The 12,124-nt window shown below is 46.3% G+C and overlaps 1 protein-coding gene across 1 annotated transcript in view; it reads right to left on the reverse strand.

The window, feature by feature from the left end:
* The window catches only part of nup210 (nucleoporin 210), a 45,794-nt gene extending 33,948 nt beyond the window's left edge, over positions 1-11,846 (reverse strand). The window contains exons 1-7 of the mRNA XM_007903395.2: positions 11,732-11,846; positions 7,190-7,208; positions 6,363-6,499; positions 2,910-3,041; positions 1,606-1,702; positions 885-1,035; positions 459-591 (exon numbers count right to left, since the gene is read on the reverse strand). Of these exons, the coding sequence (XP_007901586.2) occupies positions 459-591; positions 885-1,035; positions 1,606-1,702; positions 2,910-3,041; positions 6,363-6,499; positions 7,190-7,208; positions 11,732-11,846 (784 nt within the window). The remainder of the gene's footprint in view (positions 1-458; positions 592-884; positions 1,036-1,605; positions 1,703-2,909; positions 3,042-6,362; positions 6,500-7,189; positions 7,209-11,731) is intronic.
* Positions 11,847-12,124: the final 278 nt, after the last annotated feature.

The raw sequence follows: 12,124 nt of genomic DNA on the forward strand, positions 1-12,124 counted from the left end.
CGCTGCTCTGCTCAATTGGCTGCCACGTTTCACCCACGAAATACACAGTTAATCCACTTTACAGTGTATCCTGTGAAGCGCTTTGGGACGTCTCAACTACATGATAAGGCGCTGTATCGAATGCAAAGATTAACCACGTGAAGGTGATGCCGCAGACTTGTGGTGGCGAGTGTTGGGGAGCGAGTTCCAGGGTTCTGTCACCGCGATGTGGAAGTTGAGGCATGGTAACTCGGGAGTCAGGAGAGTGCGCGACTTGGGAGAATTACGATAACACACAGGGAAGCACTAGGCAAACCCTACAATTGATTGTTGGTGAAAATGGATCAGTTTATCTCTGTCAAAGTTACAGGTTATTCCAATGCTGTACGTGCAAAACTGTTCCTTCAGTGTTTTGTCACTGAGCGTCATCCATGAGAACAATAGGAACAGGAGGAGGACAAAATCTACCAGAGACAAACCTGTAATCTTCCCTTGTTTTATCTTCTGCACCTGGTAGCGGATGGAGGTGCCCACCATCAGGTAGATGTCATGGGCGGGATTCAGCATAATGTTCTCCAGAATGAGCAGCTGCACCTCCGCAGCGGGAACGTTCTTGCGCAATGGATTGAGAGATTAAAAACACGGTAAATATCCACTGATGAGAGTTTTACAGAGAGGTGAAATGCCCTTTCTATCCCTTACAATCTGCCAACCGCACATTTTTGTGAAGAAAGCGAAGAAGTCCCACTCCTCACCACTATTGGATGCCCCCTGCTGGTAAACATGCAAGGTTATTGAGGAGGTAAGGACAGGATAGGCATCAGTGCTGACATTCATGCCCCCTCTCTTCTGGGGGAAAAAAAAAGAACCCTCATTAATTTCCACAACACCTCGACAGCATTTACCTTGTAAATCGGCTCTTGGATTCGGCCCCTGAGTTTTGAGTTCCCTGTTTTCATTCCCGACACCAGGATGGTATCGCCCTGCTTGCCGTGTTTCTCCATCTCTGATATGTATGCCGGGGGCGTGTAGGTGGATTCGGAAAACTTCAGTAACCTGTAACACAACATGTTGTTGTTGACCTCCCTGTTCATCCCGCATTCCCTCCGCTCCACCATTGATGGCCGCGCTTTTAGCCACTACACCCTGAATCTTTGGAACTCTCTCTCGCAATCCCTCCTCCACCTTGCCCCGTCCTGCCCCTCTTTTAGATCACAACTGAAGACCGTCCTCTTCGACCGAGCTCATGGTCCCCTCCTCCGTTCCCCCCCAGCTTGGAGTCAGGTTCCGAGACGCAGCCCCATTCCTCTAACATTAATTCGATGGAGCCAGCCCGACCTTTGGACACAAAAATGGCAACTTGAAAATGGTTCTTTACAAAGTTTCATTGAATTGAGATGATCTGGGGATCACATCACATGAAATGTAAATGTGGAGGGAGATTGAAAGCACGGTCGAAGAGAAGGGTCTTGAAAGATGGGTCTTGAAGGAGGCCGGGGAAGGGGCTGCGGGATGGAGTTCCAGAGGGTGGGGGGCAGAGTGGCAGGGGAAATGAAGTAAATGCTTGCAGAGGAGGAAGGGGTTTGACTCGATGTCCCGTTCTGTGAAGCCCAGCCAGTGGCCTACCTGAGGGCATTGTGAGAGTCGGAGTAGCCCACCGTTGGCGAGTCCTTCACCAGGTTCCATTCGAAGCCCAATCCAGCCAGTGTGCTGAAGGTGTTACCTGTGGAAGATCAGGACATTGAGAGAGCCAGAGCGAGAGCTTGTTGTTTGCAGCGACGAGACTGATCCTCATTCTTAAACAAATCCTCATCCACGATAATCTTGCACGGGGCGCCACCCCTCCCCCATACAAGTCAGTGAGCGGCCACAGCAACTCAGTGTAATCATCTATCCCAAAGGCGAAGGGACACGATGATCTCAAAGAGTTTCGATCGCCTTTCATTTCTGGCCATGCAATAAAGCCAATCATTTTTTTTTAAAAAAGGGGAGGAAGCATCAAAATGGGGGTGCGAGCGAGACAGAGGTTAACAATTTCACAATATTAAGCATGCAGTAAGAGAGAGGGAAAACTCTGTAGTTCCTGCTGAAGTGCAAAACCAACACAAACTCATTGACTCCCCTCCTGGGCCAAACAGGATGAATCTAATAGCCACACTGCCTGCACAGTTGTCAATCAATCGGTTTCTCCCAACACTAGCTGACCTACTCCTGTACTCGCTCAAAGTAAATTTTATCCACTTTAAAAGGATTTGATTTCTTTTATATGAAAGAAAGCCGTCTCATTTCCAGTCTTCAGCGACAGGTTCTTCAAATAGGCTCAGTGTAATCACACCACCACTTGATGGGAGTGTGCATTGTGCAGCAGATCAAACATAAATTGCACTTTTCCCGAAACTCGCTCCTATTGGGGAAACCCTAACAAGCACCATCACAAAAATAACATTTAACAAGTCCATCTTCAGTCCTGACCAAATGTGCCAAGGGATCACAAGATGATTTTGTTGAAACAAAAGTCACGGCAGTTTTAAATGAAAACAACTCTCACGAGACATAAGAAAGCTGGCTTTGGGATTTGCACAGGGCTTCCATAAGTATTAGAAGACCAAGGTCCATACAGCTCGTCTTCCACCATCCTGGCAGTCGCTTGACATGTCGTGTCCCAAACTGTACACTGTATCCCCCAGATATGATTTTCTAACAGAAATGGATCTCATTTATTCTTGAAAGAAACAATACTTTCTACTTCCACCGTCTGTCTGTCTCCCCAGGGAACCTGTTCCAAACATTTACTGCTTGGTCACTGAAGTAGTGTTTGAGTACATTTGTTCTGAAGTCCCCCCCCAGCCCTTCAATCGCAGGTCGTGCCCTCTGGTTCTACTGTTCAGCACAAGATAAAACAGCATTATCCACATCGACCACAAACCTACCTTCTGCGTCCAATGCTCTGACCCTCAATTTCAATGGAGAATCTTCCAAATAAAGTTCCCGTGTCGTGGACACGATCTGAATCTCGCTAATCAGGTCGACGATCGCATCGCACCGGAGCACTCGCCCAATTGCTACGGACAAGGAGACAAATGCACAGTCACTACACTTGTCAGCAATTAGCAGGGAAGTGCTTTGAGAGCTTTTGAGATTGGTAGGCGATGTGTTAAATGCAAAGGATTATTTATTTGACAGAAAGAGAGATACAGGCAAATGTTTTCCCAGAGCGGTTAATCAAAAACACAGGCACTTTGCAAACTACAAGATCCGGCCTAAAAAAGGAAATCAATTGAAATTCTGAGGAATATACTAAACCCCTGTTATGTAGAGAAGTGCTTAAATCAGGAAAAAAAAAACAACGAAAGCTAATCGATTCTGCGTAAATGTCCCCCGTTGTAAAGCCTATCGATGGTCATAGAGCTCAATCGATGGCTGCAGCTAATTTCTCTCACACAAAGGGAGACCGAGAAATATGCAAACCTCCCACATGTGCATTCAGTTGATCATCACGCATTGTAGTCAATATTAACAACAACAAATTACACTTGGATACCGCCTTGCACGTCAGGAGGACGCCCCAAGGTGCTGACATCCCAATAAGTGTAGAATGAAACACCTTCCCACGAGAATCTCTGGATGTCTCCATCTCTAAGTCTAACAACCCTGAAAATCCTTTTCGTTGACAGGAAGTGGTCTGGGTTGAAACCCTTTGTAGAGGGAACACCTGTAATGACAGTCAGCAACTCGCAACCGCCAATCATCTACTTAAAAAGTCTCCCACCTTTGCTATTTGCCTACAAAAATACACAGTCACTACACTTCATAGTGTGGTAAAATCTCACAGTAAAATCCTGCACGGTGCTTCGAGACGTCTTTCCAACACGAAAGGCGCGACATCAAACTTGAGGATTGTTTTTTATCCTCTTTCGCTCACTTTATTTTGAAAGAGCAAAACTTGGGTGATTATCCTTTAAGCTTGATCACAGCAGAGTAACCAGTCTGCAGGGAAATTTGGCAAACCATCCAGTACCTTATATACCTCTCACATGTGTCAGAAATGTCTTTAAGGCCATCCGGTGCTCAGTAAAGCCTGGCAGGTTCTCAGCTACTTTGTCAGGAGAGAGAATTTTCCACAAATAGAGAGATTTCGAAGAGTGTAGAGACGTCTCAAAACGCTTCACAGACTACACTGTAAAGTGAATTGACTGTATAATTTGTGGGTGAAACACGGCAGCCAATTGCACAGCAATGTCCCACAAACATTCATGGATTGAGTAACCACTTTTTTTAAAAAAAGGGATTATTATCCTGGAAAGCAATCCGCCAATTGACTAACAGCCGGCTTCCTACTGACTGCTAGGTAAACAGAGGCGTGTGGAGTAAGGAAACTTGCGCAAGGTTTCGCCCTGCCGGGAATCGAACACGGCTCCTCTCGCTTTCTCTAATCACTATGCTAAGAGATTCCGCTATATGGGAATAAGGGGGCTCACAGATAAGCAGTAGAGATTTGGGGCATCTACTGTATGCAACACATTACATTAACACAGATAAATGGATTCCACCCCCTTCAGGTTGAGACAAAAGGACAAATGACTCAGCTGCTTAGAGAAATAGATCTGAAGATTGCAAGTCGCAATGACATCTTACACAAAGGAGAGCAACGCTCTTCCTATGCAAATAATTTCCTATCTGTATGTGGAGTTCAGTGACTGAGAGGCTGATGAATGAATGAGAGCAATTCAGAATTAGAAGGTATTAACAGGTACAGCTACGGCGCAGAATTCCCAACACTGTCAGTAATTCAAAAGCGTAAATTATAATTTACAAGCATCAAAGCAAGCCTCATCGCTAAGTACCAGCATCGGGTATTACTAAGTTCTCAAATCATTTATATTCAGGTTGCACATTACTGCTCTGTTGTTCCACACAGAGATATGATGCAGATTCATACCCACAGTTCCTAATCACTACACTCTCAGTTCCTAATTTCAAGTGTGTCATGAAGGGCAAGTGTTTCAACCCTGTGAAAAAACTCAACCCTTTGGAACTCCATCCCACAGTCCCTGCGCCTCCCTGCCTCCCTCGCTCCCTCCCTTGCCTCCATCAAGGTCCGTCTCAAGACCCTCCTACCCCTAACCCTAACCCTCGCTGCCCTCCACCCCTCCTGATCCCAACCCCCAGCTCAGATCCTAATCCCTGACTGTTCAGCGCCTTGGGCCGTCCTCTCGATGTGAAAGGTGCTACACAACTGTAATTTGGTGGTGGTGGTGGTGGTGTTGTTGACGATTCAAAAACTGTGGCACATAGACAGAGGGCAAGTCACCTTGGATGTCTCCAGAACAGTCTTAAAGACTGTTCAAACAGCAGAGCTCACAGAGAGATATGCAATCAATGTGACCCGCCCACATTGTTCCAGAGGAAGAAGTGATAAGTGGAAAAATCCAAATATTTTTGTGTATTATTTACTGCACAGACTGAAAGCAGCTACAAAAGTTTAAACTGCACCAAAAACAACTTTAAATAGATCTTTGATTACAAACAGGAATCCCAGTTGTATGTATAATTTAGAATGAATGCTTACAGTACAGAAGCAGCATTTGACCCATCGTGTCTGTGCTGGGGCTCACTCCCCCACTGGAGCTCTCTACTCTAACCCCATTCCCTGCCCTCTCTCTCCCCATGGTGTCTGTGTTGGGGCTCACTCCCCCACTGGAGCTCTCTACTCTAACCCCATTCCCTGCTCTCTCTCCCCATCGTGTCTGTGCTGGGCTCACTCCCCCACCGGAGCTCTCTACTCTAACCCCATTCCCTGCTCTCTCTCCCCATCGTGTCTGTGCTGGGGCTCACTCCCCCACTGGAGCTCTCTACTCTCGTGTCTGTGCTGGTGTTCACTCCCCCACTGGAGCTCTCTACTCTCAACCCATTCCCTGCTCTTCTCCCACACTCTTTTTTTCCCCAATTCCTCTTCAAATACTGTTTCACACTAAGCTTCAAAGCCATTCGAATGTTAATAAATCCTATATTCCTTCAGCTCCCCTCTCGACTATCTTCCCGCTCCTCGCTCCCTCCCTTCCCTCCCCTCACCCTGACCATTTCCCCCCTCCTCTCTCCCTCCCTTCCCTCCCCTCACCCTGACCATTCCCCCCCAATGCTCGGGTCATGACCCAACTGTGCAGCGCCTTGGGATGTCCTCCTGACGTGAAAGGCGCTTTATAAATGGAATCTTGTTGTTGTTGTCCTGTTGTTGTATATTCCAACACCCTCTTTGTAAAATAAAAATCCAACCTCCCTCTGAGCACCTTCTGGTGGCAATCCTGAATTTACACTGTTTGATCAGTAAAGCAGGCACGATGGATAGAAACGAGTTTTGTCTCGTTTCACTCAGAAAGACACACCTATTTCTTCGGCAAATATAATACTGGTGAGGCGGGTTGGCTGGGTTGATCGGGCCAAGACGACAGCTCTTTGTGAACATTGTCGGTCGTCTGGGTTTACGGGCTCAATGCTGGCCACCTCCGGTCTCGTCGACCACCTAAAAGAAACATCCAACAATTAAACCTTGAACACAATTCATCTCAATCAGGAACTAAATCCCTACCGCAGGCCAGCACGCACGCTCAGCTGGGGGTCAGTTGGTAGCACTCTAACCTCTGTCGGAAGATTTAAATAAAGATAATAACAATAATCCTTGCATTTGATATAGCGCCCTATCCTGTCTTCGAGACGTCTCAAACAGCTTCACCGTAAAGCGAATTGACTGTATTGACTTTTGTGGGCGAAACGCAGTAGCCAATTGCACACAGCAAGCCTCTTTGCAAGCGAGAGACCTGAGTTCAATTCCAGGCAGAGGGCGAAACCTCGGGCAAGTTTCCTTACTCCACACAGAGCCTAATAATAATCCCTCCAAAAAAACAATAATAAATTGGTCATTTTCAATCTACGACACTTTGTGGGACATTGCTGTGCGCAATTGGCTGCCGCGTTCGCCCACAAATATACAGTCAATTCACTTTACAGTGTGTTCTGTGAAGCGCTTTGGGACGTCCTCCTGACGTGAAAAGCGCTATATCAAATGCAAGGATTATTATTATTATTATTGGTTAAAGATACAGTCTGGCCGCACCACCCACACTGATTAGTGGAATTGTTATGCAAACTGGATACAGATGAAAGGAGAGATTTAATGATGTTTCAAAACAACTTTGCAGAAGAAACAGCTCACCTCATGACACGGTGCATATCTAACATACAGAAGACGGCACTCATCAGATACTGTACGGAGCAACCACTTAGCAGGATTATCAGGCAACGCTGAATTTATCAAGATTTTGATTCTTTAGAGAAAGCCCTACGTGAGCTTGAAAGAGCCGCAAAACTGAGGGGTTCTTTTTTAACGACTTCAGTTTTGAAACTCAAAAATATTCAAGAACCGCGACTTCGTTGCAGTTACGTAATAAAATAATCCCGACATTGGATCCAACACCTTATCACGTCTTCGAGACATCTCAAAGCGCTTCACAGAATATACTGTATAAAGTGAATTGAAATGTTACCAATGTTTAAAGAGTATTAACAATAATAATCCCTGCATTTGATACAGTGCCGTATCACGTCGTTGAGACGTCTCCAAACCGCCACAGAACGTGTTGTAAACTGAATTGACTGTATATTTTGAGGGCGAAACTCAGCAGCTAATTGCGCCCAGCAGCGTCCCCACAAACAGTCGTGGATTGAAGTGACCAATTTATTATTATTATTTTTCTAAAGGAATGATTACCCCCATTCAAAAACTATTCAATGCTGCAGGAATGGGCCGCAATACAAAAGGTTTTGCGAAATCCCTGAACAAATATGATAATGGTTTGTCATTTTTACAGCGTTATGGTTATCCAAGCCCCAAGACAGCTCCAGCTAACACCAAACCCCAACCCTAAGCTGGAAATGACAGAGTTGTGAACCACTGAGCAGAACTCCAGCCTTAACCATGGTGCCGTGCCAAATCTCAACTTACAGTCATTATAGCATAGAGTTCAACAGCCATTTGCTCAACTTTGTACCACGACAAACAGAGAACACGTAACAAGGATAGATCATCAATGCAGTTTCCCCTCCAATTAGAGTGTATAATATGCTCCGCTTGTGGACTGAGGCTCAGCCTTACCTTATTTACTGCTCTAATAATGATATTCATAATAATCCTTGCATTTGATGGAGCGCTTTATCATGTCATTGAGATAACATAACATGTAGGAGCAGGAGGAGGCCATTCGGCCCTTCGAGCCTGCCCCGCCATTCAATCATGGCTGATCTTCTAATCTAACTCCAGCTAATGACCTGACGCTGCCTTATCCCCATATCCCTTAATCCCTTTTGCAATAATAAGAGATGTCTCAAAAGGCTTCACAGGACATACTGTACTGTAAAAACTGTTTTTTTGTGTGTGGACTAAATGCAGTAACTCGGTACGCACAGCTGTGTCTGACAAACAGCCATGGAGTGAAATGAGTGACCAATTTTATTTGGGGTGTTTTTTGTCCAGGACACCAGGAAAGAGAGAGAGAGAAACTCCTTTCTCTATTCGAATAGCGCCGCGGGATCTTTAACGTCCACCTGAAAAGGCAGACGGGTCCTCGGTTTAACGTCTCATCCGAAGGACGGCACCTCTGACACCCTCCGCCCCCAGCACTACCCCGGAGTGTCAGCTTAGACTGCGTGGTTCCAAAATGTTCCACAAAACTTGCTCCCGGCAATTTAGCGAAGCTCCATTCCACCAAGACTCCTAACTTGTATTATTCTACTCAAAAGATGGTTTGCGTTTCAAGCCCCCCACCCCCCGCAAGTCAGGAGCCATCACATTTCTGGGAGTGTTCGATCACTTTTATACGCAAAGGATAATGAGCATAAAATGTGTACTTAGAAGAAATAAACAGTGCCTCATAAGCCTTAGCATAATTCTTTGAGGAAAAAACAAATTACTGAAAAGGTTTGCCCAGAGGACACAACTTACTTGGCTTGTTCGAATGTTTTATCCATTTAGCCAGTTCTTTGATAAAAATCAAGTCTGTGCTAACTTTTTTCCCCTGACCATTTGCTTCGCGCGTAAACTCAGTGGAGACCCATTTTTTTCTTCATTCTTGCTTAAAGTCCATTAATTCTGCTCTGCACCCCTATCTCCGTGCTCGGTCCAGTTAACTAGTAATACTAATATTTATTCACACACACACACACAGAATATACTGTAAAGTGAATTGACTGTATATGTTCCACTCTGCCCGGGAATTGAACCCGGGTCCTCTTGCTGGCCAGGCGAGCGCTCTAACCAATCCGCTACAGGATTCATACACTTCCTTTCTGCGTTCACTTTCCAAATTCTTTGTTGGGACCGAGTTTTGATTTTAATTTCTTTTTGGGGGGAATTGCGGTCATAAAGATGGGCATTGTGCCCAGTCAGGGTTTCCTGCTAAACAGCGGCCAGGATCGAAATGTTAAGCTGCTGAACTGAGCCAAAGCTCTGACCGCTAAGGAGTCACAGGCACTAATTTTAGTGGAGTCCTGTAGCACGTTGGTTATGGCACTCGCCTCACAAGTGAGAGGGACCCGGGTTCGGTTCCCGGGTGGGATGAAACCTTAGGCGAGTTTGCTTACGCCATGTGCCTCTGCTTATCTCGCAGTAATCCCTTCAAAAACAAACAAATACAATTATTATAATGTGGTCACTCAATCCACGGCTGTTTGCGGGGACGCCGTCGTGCGCAATTAGCCGCCGCGTTTCACCCATAACACATACAGTCGCTCCACTTTACGGTATATCCTGTGAAGCGCTTTGAGACGTCCCAATGACTTGATAAGGCGCTGTATCGCATGCAAGGATGATTATATTATATATTATAATATAATATAATAGATTATATATAGGAGTCCTGTAGCTCAGTGGTTAGAGCACTCGCTTTGCAAGTGAGAGACCTGAGTTCAATTCCAGGCAGAGGGCGAAACCTTGGGCAAGTTTCCTTACTCCACACAGAGCCTAATAATAATCCTCCAAAACCAAAAACAATAATAAATTGGTCATTTTCAATCCACGACTGTTTGTGGGACATTGCTGTGCGCAATTGGCTGCCGCGTTCGCCCACAAATATACAGTCAATTCACTTTACAGTGTGTTCTGTGAAGCGCTTTGGGACGTCCTCCCGACGTGAAAAGCTCTATATCAAATGCAAGGATTATTATTATTATTATTATATTAGTGTCAGAATCCGTCCTATTTTGATGCATTTTCTGTAATCAAACCACATTTCTGAAGGAAAATCGTAGTAATGTACACAACCCTCTCTCTCTCTCTCTCTCTCCCCCCACCCCACCCCCAATTGACAGCTGCGAGTTTCTATCCTTACAGATGATGAAAAGCTGCTCTTGTCTTGTTTCAGGACGTGACAGACACAAACGGACACTAAAAAAGCAGCTGTTTGAATTTGAATTTCATCTCGTCTTAAAATTTACTCCGAGTGGCCACGCCGTTTGTTTATTGTGTATTGTGCGCGCTTTTTTCAAAAAAAAACCCAGAAAATAAAGGCAGAGGCGTGAAATGTGGCCCTTAAACGGAAAATATATACCGTAATACACAGGTACATTTTGGGGGGAAAATATTTCAATTAACATAAAATGATTTGGTGGTGTGCTCGGGTTATTATTATAATAAGGCGACCCTAAATATTTGACTTGCTTTCTTATTGAAACTGCAATGTTTTACGCAGTGTGAGCTGAATGCTACGGATACTAAATGGGTTCAAATGGCCTGTTTCTGCGCTGTAACGTAAGAACATAGCAATCATTTACATCTGATGCACAGCAATGTTAATCCTCGCATTACAGCCAATGGCCCACAGCAGCGTCCCCACAAACAGCCGTTATTGTTATACCATAATTTATATCATATTTAATTTTGTATTAATTTATATTGTTGCAATGCAGTTTAAACTCCACACCTAACATCGGGATACATTGTGTTTGGAAGTACAATCCCAGGGCCTCGTGTTTGCGTACGTCGTGGTTGAGAGAGTGACATAGTTACAGTCACACACAGGAGCTGCTCGTCGCTCCCTCTCGGGAGCCACACATTTCGACACAAGATTGCTTCGATATATCTGTCTTTAAATCGAATTACCCGAAGTCCTTCGAACTGGCAGCGACTTGTCCAGTTCCCTTTTTTTATCTATTGATGATCTTTGCATTAGAGGGCACGTTTGCAGGTCTATTGGGGAGAGCGCGGGGGGTGGTTGGGGGGGAGAGGGGGAGTGGGGTTGATTTGGAAGCTCTTTTCAAAGAGCCGGCACAGGCACGATGGGCCGAATGGCCTCCTTCTGCGCGGTATAATTCTGTGATTGGATGCAGCACCTTATCGCGTCGTCGATAATCTGGAGTCGAGGTACAGAGCAGTCACGACCTACTAGAATGGAGGAACGGGCTCGAGGGGCTGAATGGCCTTCTCCTGTTCCTCTGAGAACCACTGTGAATGACTGACTGCGTGTGGGGGACGCTGCTGTGCGCACTTGGCCGTCCACAAAATACACGGTCCGTCCAGGTGGCGGTGTCTCCTGTGAAGCGCTTTGAGACGTCTCGATGACGCGATCGGGCGCTGTATCAAATGCGAGGATTATTATTATTATATTATATTACATTAAATCCAATGGGTCTAACGGCCCACTGCGGTGGGGGAGATCCCGGAGGTTCTGCTCCTCGGTCTCACTGTTGGTAGAATATCACTGACCCCCGTGGAAGCGGCTGTGCAGCCGCTCTCCACCATGTGCCGCGTGAGGGGCAGCCACAGGGCTGAGGGCAGCCACCCCGGGCTTGGAGGGGTTAATGAGAGGCCTGGAGCGCATGCTTGCAGAGAGAAGGGGGGAGAGAGAGAGAGTGGGGGAGAGAGAGAGGGGGAGGAGGGAGAGGGGGGAGAGAGAGAGTGGGGGGGGGAGAGAGAGGGGGGAGAGAGGGAGAGGGGGGAGAGAGAGTAGGGGGGGAGAGAGAGGGGGGGAGAGAGAGAGTGGGGGGAGAGAGAGAGGGGGGAGAGAGGGAGAGGGGGAGAGAGAGAGAGGGGGGGAGAGAGAGAGGGGGGGGAGAGAGAGGGGGGGAGAGAGGGAGAGGGGGGAGAGAGAGGGGGGGA

Source organism: Callorhinchus milii, unplaced genomic scaffold (assembly GCF_018977255.1).
Source record: "Callorhinchus milii isolate IMCB2004 unplaced genomic scaffold, IMCB_Cmil_1.0 Scaffold12, whole genome shotgun sequence".
NCBI classification, from domain to species: Eukaryota; Metazoa; Chordata; class Chondrichthyes; order Chimaeriformes; family Callorhinchidae; genus Callorhinchus; species Callorhinchus milii.